Source organism: Pithys albifrons, chromosome 1 (genome assembly GCF_047495875.1).
Source record: "Pithys albifrons albifrons isolate INPA30051 chromosome 1, PitAlb_v1, whole genome shotgun sequence".
Taxonomy (NCBI): domain Eukaryota; kingdom Metazoa; phylum Chordata; class Aves; order Passeriformes; family Thamnophilidae; genus Pithys; species Pithys albifrons.
Window position 1 is genome coordinate 93094672 of NC_092458.1, and position 8635 is coordinate 93103306.

At 43.9% G+C, this 8635-nt stretch overlaps 1 protein-coding gene across 1 annotated transcript; it reads right to left on the minus strand.

Moving 5' to 3' along the window:
- Positions 1-4893: 4893 nt before the first annotated feature.
- On the minus strand, positions 4894-6371 carry LOC139680010 (apovitellenin-1-like). Its single transcript, XM_071572233.1, has 3 exons — positions 6257-6371; positions 5711-5870; positions 4894-4993 (listed from the first exon to the last, which is right to left on the minus strand). Exons 1-3 carry the CDS (start codon positions 6315-6317, stop codon positions 4894-4896), a joined length of 321 nt encoding a protein of 106 aa, XP_071428334.1. The 5' UTR covers positions 6318-6371.
- Between the last annotated feature and the right edge of the window lie 2264 nt (positions 6372-8635).

An 8635-nucleotide genomic window follows, 5' to 3' on the forward strand; every position in this document is an offset into this window, starting at 1 on the left:
CTCTGAGTCAGCGCTCGCCCTGCGGCGAGAGACCGCGGGCGGTGAGAGAAAGGGAGACGGCGCTGACTGATCTCTGCCGCCCGCCGGGGGCTGCCTGGCACGCAAGGCTTCCAGTTCCCCGCCGGGTCCCTTCGCCCCCCAGGCGATGCTCCTGCCCAGCTGCCGGTGGCTGTAGCCCCCTCCCCGTGGAGGGAGCGCTGACCCTCTACCACCGCTGCATGTGCGTGCTGCCTTTTTTCGTTATTTACTCCACGTACCGTGCACACGCAGGCACCCGATTGGTGATTTTGGTGTTTACTTTTACGATATGGAACAGCTTCTTTGCCAAGAGTCCATGTAAAGGGCAGAAACATTGAAAGATGGTCATGTCGGCTCTACGCTTCGGTGAGCATCCACCATCCCAGTGTGCTCCCTGACCTCGCAGTGCCTGCGTGCACAGCCCTCACCAGAGGGCAAAATTACAGTCCCTAGAGATGGAAATGTTTGTGTGTGCACGTGTGACTACCAGCCATAAGTTTCAGATATTTCACTGAACTTTTTTCCAGTCCTCGTCTTCTTTCCTTGGAAGTTAAAAACACCCCGCGCTGGGCTTTCTGCGGCTCAAGGACTCCGGCTGTTTGTCGGCAAGAGCAGCCGCCACAGCTCACAGCTTAGCATCAATTAGTGATTTTTCCGAGTGTTGAAGCAAGAGGTGAGGGGACCTAAGAAGTGTAAAAGCCATCAATACTGAGCCACTGAAAATGGTGCCAAGTATTCACCATAATAAGTGCTTTTCAAGAGATGGTGTATTTGCAGAAATAATGAACACCCGAGGGGTTATTCACCCATCTCGGAAACAACGGAAACTTGACATTTCTTAAGATTTCGTTTCAATGGACTCAGTTGAACCAGTTAGACCACAAGTTTTCCCAAAGCTGCAAAGTGAATGATGATTACTCACAAAGAAAGTTTCTGTGACATGAATCTCACTGAAATGAATGCTTCACTTAAGGAGCCTCTCCAAGAATCTTGAAGCACTCAGTGAACTCTAACAGTCATCACCTGGGAAGTGATTTCTTTGCATATTTTAGAAACAAATTACAGACTAACCTGTTTATTCCAACTGAAAAGTAAGAATAGATATGAAATACTTTAACTTTGAGAGTGAAATATATATGCCCCCCTCATGTATGTGTCCCATGAATTTGCCCCAGGATCCTTTTGGGAATAAAAAGTTTTGGGTTTTTTTATAGCGATCCCAGCCTGATTGCTGTCTCAGCTGCTGGTTTCTGCCTTGAAGGAACTCATCAAAGGGTGATGCCAATAATGTCAAAAGTGGCAGTGGGAGGTTTTCTATTTTGCTCTTTGTAGATTACCTTACATTGTAGATTGTATAGTAGATTAACCACCTGCAAGGTTTTCTTTTTACTTCTCTTAAAGCATAAAAATGCATAGATAACTAACTACATGATCAGGAGGTTGAGTACAAACGAATACAGAGATCTAAAGGCTGATTCAGTTTTGTCCATATGCTAAAATCAGACATGAAAGAGCTAATCAGCAAGTCTCTGGTTTGGATTTTCTGGAGGTTGCATTGCAGAAAAGCAAGAAGATACAATTAAGTGCATTTAACAAAATATCAAACCTTTGTAAAGCTTTAGCATGGAATTCATACCAGGTACTGCTTTGCTCCAGCTGTGCAATTAAGCAATACAGGAATGCCTCTGGTTTGCATTGGTGAAGTCACACAAGCTCAAAATGCAACATGAGAGTCCTATACTGTCCAGGCTTTTTCATACTCTTTTTGGCAGTGCATACAAATAGTTTGAAAAGGCTGAAGCAACGATTTCCAAGACACCAAACTATGCAGGTTCAGGCTCTTTCATATGACTCATGACTTTCAGAAAGGAATACTTTTGAAATCCCAGAAGAACGAGCTCTATTCTGAGAAAACTCAGAAAACTGAATTCTTCCCTGCGGCAAGAGGGGATTTAAGCTGCAGGGCTTCTCCTACAAGACTTGTGTTTGGGAAAAAAAGTCTGAGCAGACATATGCAAAACAAGCAGGTAGAAAACCATCCCTCTAGCAAAAGAACTAACTGTCCTGGGTTTTTCATGTGATGAATGTTCTTATCAGCCCAAACTTCTGCTTTTCTAAATCTCCTCCTAAATACTGGTGCATTTACATAATATATATGCATGTGCACATTCATTCCCGGTGAGGGAAGCATAGACTAAGCAAAAAAGGCAGCAATAAAGAAACCTGCAAAAGAGCTCTGCAGAAGTGGTAAAGCAAGTGGAGATGGAAGATCTTGCTGCTGCACGGGGACACTGATTTCATTCTGATTGCATGTGGTACCAATGAATGGGTGTGGGACAAAGAAAAGGCAAAATGAGGGGGGGTTATTCCAGACCAGTGGTTAAAGTGCAAGATTTTAGCTGATCTGACTTATAATTAAAGAAACAAAATAAATCAACAAAATCATGCACCCCAAAACATAGGGGACTCATTTCTCCTGTATTACTAATAGTCTACTGAATTGCTCCAACAGGACAACAGCATGCTCAGGTTTATACTGAAGCAAACTCTGCTCAGTAACAAAGATCTTGGGAGATGAAATGCAGACTAGGGTGATAGGAAGCTTTGGATAATCAAGTACTGCTGGTGGTAAGTCTTTCTGATAATTGAGAAAGAAAGTAAAAAGACAGATTTTCAGCATCCAGCACTTCAGGCTGGAGAAAGAGCCTTGCTATTAGCTTAGGGCATTCATCCCCTACCCCTATTGCTACCCAAGCAATAGGAGTATTGAAGCTCAACAATGGCAAAGCCCACTGTTCTGAGATGGTCAAATACTTCTGTAAAATGTAGAGAACAGGTTAAAATAAAGGTCTGGAATTATGTATATGAGGTCAGGGCAGTGTCGTCCCCCCCACCACCCCCCTCACCCTCCACCCCCCCTTGCTAATGTAAAAAAGATACTGGATTAAATATAGCCTTCATCTATTAATTAGCCTTCCCATTAATTAGCCTTTTGTCATCTCTTGGAGTTAATTTCTGTAGTCAAACCCATCAGAGGGATAAAGAAGAGCCTTAAGGAAATACAATCAGCTTTTAGCACAATTGCTGCTGATTCTTATACTTTCTTCCATCTCCTCTATTGCTTCTCCCTTCTCCTTGTTACCCCCTTCTCTTCCTTTGCCTTCTTGAATGATTCCATGGGGAGGGCTAAACATTGACATCTCCCAGTTCCTCCTTAGGCTTCTCTGCTATACCTGCTTTCCCTACTCAATGATTGATTACCTGATCAAGAAGAAGTGCCAGAGAGCATCACAAGCTAGGATTTTCCAAAAGGTAAGACAGTTCAGGAGCCAGCAGAGACCCCAGCACAGGTACGGATGTTCCCAGCCAGGGCATATTCCCACTGTACCCAAGAAGAGGTGAGGAAGAAGAGGAGGTCCTTCTGTTGTACCAGGGAGTTTTCTCAGGACAGTGGGAGGCAGAGCTGGAGGCAAGCCTACAGCATAGGTCCAAGGTCCAGCCAAGAAGCACAGTCAAGGATGGAATGAGGCTGCTATTTACAATGTAGGTACAACATCAGTGCCAGAAAACCCACCAGTAAGCCAGGAGCAGCCACAGGTCTGGGTGCCCAGAGCCTGAGATTAGATGGGATTCCTGGGTGCACAGCCAGCGTGCATGGATGAGAGTCATTACTGGTGCCCTCAAGTCCTGACAAATAGTTAAGGGTAATGCTGAAGTAGAATATAGTTTTGGGTTTCAGACCCCTATGGGGGAAAAGTAAATGGAGATGCACCTTAGAAGACATTGCTTTACAGTTATTAGGCAAATCTCATTTTTCCAGTTGTAGCAATGCTCTCCCTCCCAAGCAGTAATTTTACCCATGTGCACATGACTCCTAGCTCTCAGGGTAGCAGGGTTTTGTTTTAGCCTCTGCCACAGTCTCACTGTGATTTCAAACAAATTGCCCACTTGCTTCTGCTTGCTTAATGAGAAAGTAGATGAATTTCTTTGTCCTTTGTGGGCAACTGAGATGATGCAGTTACACAGGGCTGAGGAGTACCTGCCAAGTCTTCATAGACAGTGCTGGGCATAGGTGCCCTTCTCATAAACTTGTCAAGATAGTGAGACATTTGCCCTTTTTTCTCCTTTGGAAAAGCATATTCAGTAGTCTTATTGGTTAGCTAGTGAAATACACTTCCAAAGTCCTGCTCAGGTCAATGGACAGTTCAGTTAACTAGCACTTGTTTTCCAAAATTATGTGAAATCTTCAGACACTTGATATAGCTGCATTTACTTGCTTCTTACCTAATCAAGGAGCACAATCAGTAGTACTTAAATTTCACGGTCTTTCCTGATGTGAGGTTATGGTTATCATATTGTGCATACCCTGAAAGATCCTCAGGTAGTGCCCCTCCACCCAAGAATCTGAGCTTAGTTAAAAGTGACTGAATGGTCAGGGTTTGTTAACATTGCCTGAAGCAACTTCTTGGGAATCAGCTACATTCTCAGCAGAATGGGATGCCAAGGTAAGTGTGATTTTGTAACAGTCAATACAAATAAGAAACTTAAGGAAATGTAACAACCAACATTATTTTATTAGAGGGGCAATGGCCAAGCCATTCAGGAGGAATTAATTTTCAAGATTTGGCTACAGAAGAGCTCTACAATCTGCCTTCCCCATGCCCAGCCGCGTGTTCTTTTTTTTTTTCCGGGGGAGGCTTCAGCAGATACCTTCCATCTTTTGGTCTTTGAAGGTGGGTTCCCTCTAGTGGCATTAAGAGGAGCATTGATTCTGTCTTATTGACTGATCTTCGTCCGTAGTAGGGGCAGGAGGAAAGAGGACACTGCAGGGTGTTACCAACTCACATCAGGAGACACTGACTTGTCTTCATCTGGCTAATAGCCTAGGACTCTTGTGTACCACAGGTTCTTTATTTTTTCAAACATCTGTTCCACCATTATAGTGATTTTAGTTGTTTCTCTGATGAGGAAGTTCCTGCAGGAGACGACAGTGTATGTGATAAGATACTTATATACATGAGGGTAATCTCCATCTGCTGTGGTTATCACACTGCCTGTCACTGAGAGTGCAGAGCTCATCAGAAGTCTCAGAGGGCCTTTCCTCAGAAGACAGCAATAGGCAGCATGTGTGTGCTATGAGTCACATGAAACTGTCTCTAAGGTGATCATGCTTTTCCTTTTGTCAGGGAACTCATTCCCCTTTCTTGAGGAATATGTATGCGCAGCTAGAACCAATTTGGTGATTTGCATTGAGTGACAGAAGTGCTTCATGGCATGGTCAGGACTCAGCCCCTCACAGGCAGCAGCCTCACAGAACCCTACCAGCAAACTGATCCCCCACCAGCCAGTGGCCTCCTCCCTCACTACCAAAGTACAAAGAGCAGACCCTGCTGTCCCCACAACCATTGTCAGGTACAGTGTGCATCCCTAGGAAGAGCTTGTGCTTTCACATGAGACCACATTATCTCACCCCGTCTCCTGGGACCTCACTCCCATGGTGTCCCATGGTGTCACATCAGGCTTTGCTGATTCATTTCCCACTGGGTCTTCCCATATAGATACTGGATATATATATATATCTATATATATATATCTATCTCAATCATTTAGGTCCTCTGTTCTTTCACCCGCTCCTCTCTCTCCAAGTTTACACATGGCTATTGCAGTGTTAGCACAGAGGAGCTTTCCATACCTGGTTGCAACAACTGCTGGAATCTGGGCAGCATCGGCCAGGGACTGAGCAGCTCTAGGGGACACCTTGCTTACAGCTTCATAGACATAAGATGCAACTGCATCAGGGATGACCAGCCAATCACGACGGTCTTTCTCAAAGATGGACTTTGAGTGCACTTCTGAGAAAAAGAAGGCAAAACCTCATGAGGCCTCTCCAGTCACTTGTGTCTCTCATACTTGTGTCTCTCATGTTTTTCCCCAGGTGCAGTGGGAAGAGATTTGAAATTCTGAGATTTAGAACGTCTCTCAGAAATCACTCTAGCAGCATCCAGCAGCACCTCTTCACCCATTCATGGATATCTGTCTCATGCCTTACATGGCAGAGTATTTGCCCTATATGTGGACAATTTTTATGCCAGATCTCTATTGACTTGTTTCATGCTGCTGAGCACTACATATTCGTGGTCTTCAACTGTATTATTGGGCTTCAGTCCTCCTTTACAGATTTGTGAGAATCTCTGAGCTGAGCCTTGTCTCAGGCAGACAGAAAACTTTTCAGACTTACCCGGGAGAGTGGTGCTAAGGAGCAGAATCAGAGCTATCACCAATACCCTGGATTGCAACATGGTTTGCAGTACCAGTTCTGCTCTCTACACAGAGGGACCTGCGGGAATCAGCATACAATGTTTTCTTTGTTTTCAGAGTAATAAAACATGTTGGCTAAACACCAGATTTTTGCAACAAAGCTAACTAATAAATGAAGACAAGTACAGGAAAGATGGTACCTCTCCTCTGAAGAACTGAGGAAAAGATAGTATAAAAATGAAGGGGTCCTTTTATTTGTATAATTGCAAATATGCACAATAATAACTTTCGGAGCTCAACAAAATATGTGACAGTTAAAGCTAGTTCTATCTGAGAGCTAAAACCCTTGTTTCAGCACATGAGCAAATCACTAAAACTGGCAGAGGTCAGAATAGGTTTCCTCTATGCGTAAATACAACTAAAGAATCCACAATATGGGATTTCTTTGTTTTGTTTTGTTAAATTGCTCTAAAGTACCTTGTGCTAATAAATACATCACATACAATGATCAGCTTAGTGACCCAGTGATCTGAGGATTTTTTGTCTTGCTTTAGCTGAAGAAAGTCCCAACTAGCCAACTAGGTTCACTTGTCTTTTTCACTCTGGGATTAATGCAGGAGATAGCAGCCCATGCAGAACAGGTTCTCAAAAGGGACTGAGTGCACAATTTAGCTTCATCTCATTTCCTTCATTTTTGTCTATTAAAAAAGTCAGATTTGGAGAATTGAAAATTTGGTACTTGGTGCATCAAAAATACATTACACCTAAACAAGCTTTTCAAACACACTGCACTTAAAAAGGTGTTTAGGAATTAATACTGATTTATGCACTCAATTAGCTGCATCACTCAGAGCAATGTGAAGAAAACAATGAAGTTTTAGGAATTGCAATTGCAAAAAAGGCTGCAAGTCTATTACATGTGAATGCTTTGCTAAATCCCATGCAAGCTGGATACAAGTCAATGCTCCTTCTTATCCCACAGTAAGGAAGTTTCCCTCGATTTTTATTTCCTCCTGTGCACAAATTGCCTCCAAAAGCTACCATTTCATTTAGTAGATATTTGCTGCCCAGCAGCAGTTGCTGCCTTATCACCCTACCTTGGTTTTTAATCCTAGGGCCAGTTTTTCTCCATGTACACAAAAGGCATACCATTGCTTCCCAAGAGCATAAAGAGGTGCTCTTATCTGCTTTAGAGCCTGTAGTCCCTGTGGTGAAGGCAGCTGGGAAAAGGTTATGTATCTTCCAGCACTGATATTCTGCAATTCCTACCACAGGCTTGACCCTCCCATGAGTGTCTCATGGAGCATCCATCACTCAGCTTCAATCCAGGTCACCTCAAGCACCCCCACCCTCCTCCATTTCAGCACTATTCCTGGCTATGGAGTGTGAGAAAGGCTCATACTTTGGCTTGCATTAAGAAATGGGGAAAACCAGAAGACCACCTGCACTCACTTCTCTTTGATCTAGACACAGCAGTCACGAAGTCCTTTTCACCCAGAACAGAATTCAGCACTTACCTGTCCTGCCTCCTCTTTCTCAGGCCGAAGCTGAGGTAGATGCTTATCTGAGACACCAGCATTTATGGAGCTAATATAATGACAGTGAGGGGTCAAAGGTCCTGCTGTTTCCCCATTTGGTCTTTTGCAAGCACATTCAGCTTAGTGGGACAGGCAAGAAGCTGTGGAGGACTCTGGACCTGTTATTGAGATTTGGTAATGGGGGGTCAGTCTGACCTGAGCCTAAGAGATGTGGAAGGCAGCTCCTGGGTCACTGAGTCCCCTACTTTCACAGGCAACTGTGTCATAGAGACCCCTTTCATAAGTTGGCCAAATTCCACATTAACAGTAACTAGACTGTAGGGCTGAATTTTGCTGCCACTGTTCCTTTGGGAAGGTCTCTGGCATAACCTCACTGCTCTGACAGCTGGAACTTACTTGGCTGCTCTTATGCCCATTGGAATTTTCCCCTTCATTTACAGCAAATGCATTAAACAAATGGTGCCCAGAGGGGTGAACCCCTTCACATTTCCTTTCCCCAAGTCTTTTTACACAGACTGAAAAGATGGGCATACATGTGAGCCAGCTGTCAAAACTTACCTGGGAGAAACATCCAGCTGCAAGGCCTCCAGCCCAAGAAAGACATGGACCTGTTAGAGCATGCTCAGGTAGGCACAAAAAAATTATCAGAGGGCTGAAACACCTCTCCCATTCAGAAAGGCTGAAAGAATTGGAGTTGTTCAGCCTCGAGAAAAGGCTCCAGGGAGATCTTTAATATTACAGCTTTTCAATACTTAAAGGGGGCTTAGTAGAAAGACTTTACCAAGGCTTGTAGTGACAGGAGACAGGAAAACAGGTTTAAA

Excerpts from the sequence above, each read along its gene's own strand:
- LOC139680010 (XM_071572233.1), bottom strand. The coding sequence starts at position 6,317 with ATGTTGCAATCCAGGGTATTGGTGATAGCTCTGATTCTGCTCCTTAGC. Across the intron at positions 5,871-6,256 it reads CCTTAGCACCACTCTCCCGG|AAGTGCACTCAAAGTCCATC; the intron begins GTAAGTCTGAAA and ends TCTTTTTCTCAG. Across the intron at positions 4,994-5,710 it reads CCAGCAGTTGTTGCAACCAG|GAACTTCCTCATCAGAGAAA; the intron begins GTATGGAAAGCT and ends CGTCTCCTGCAG.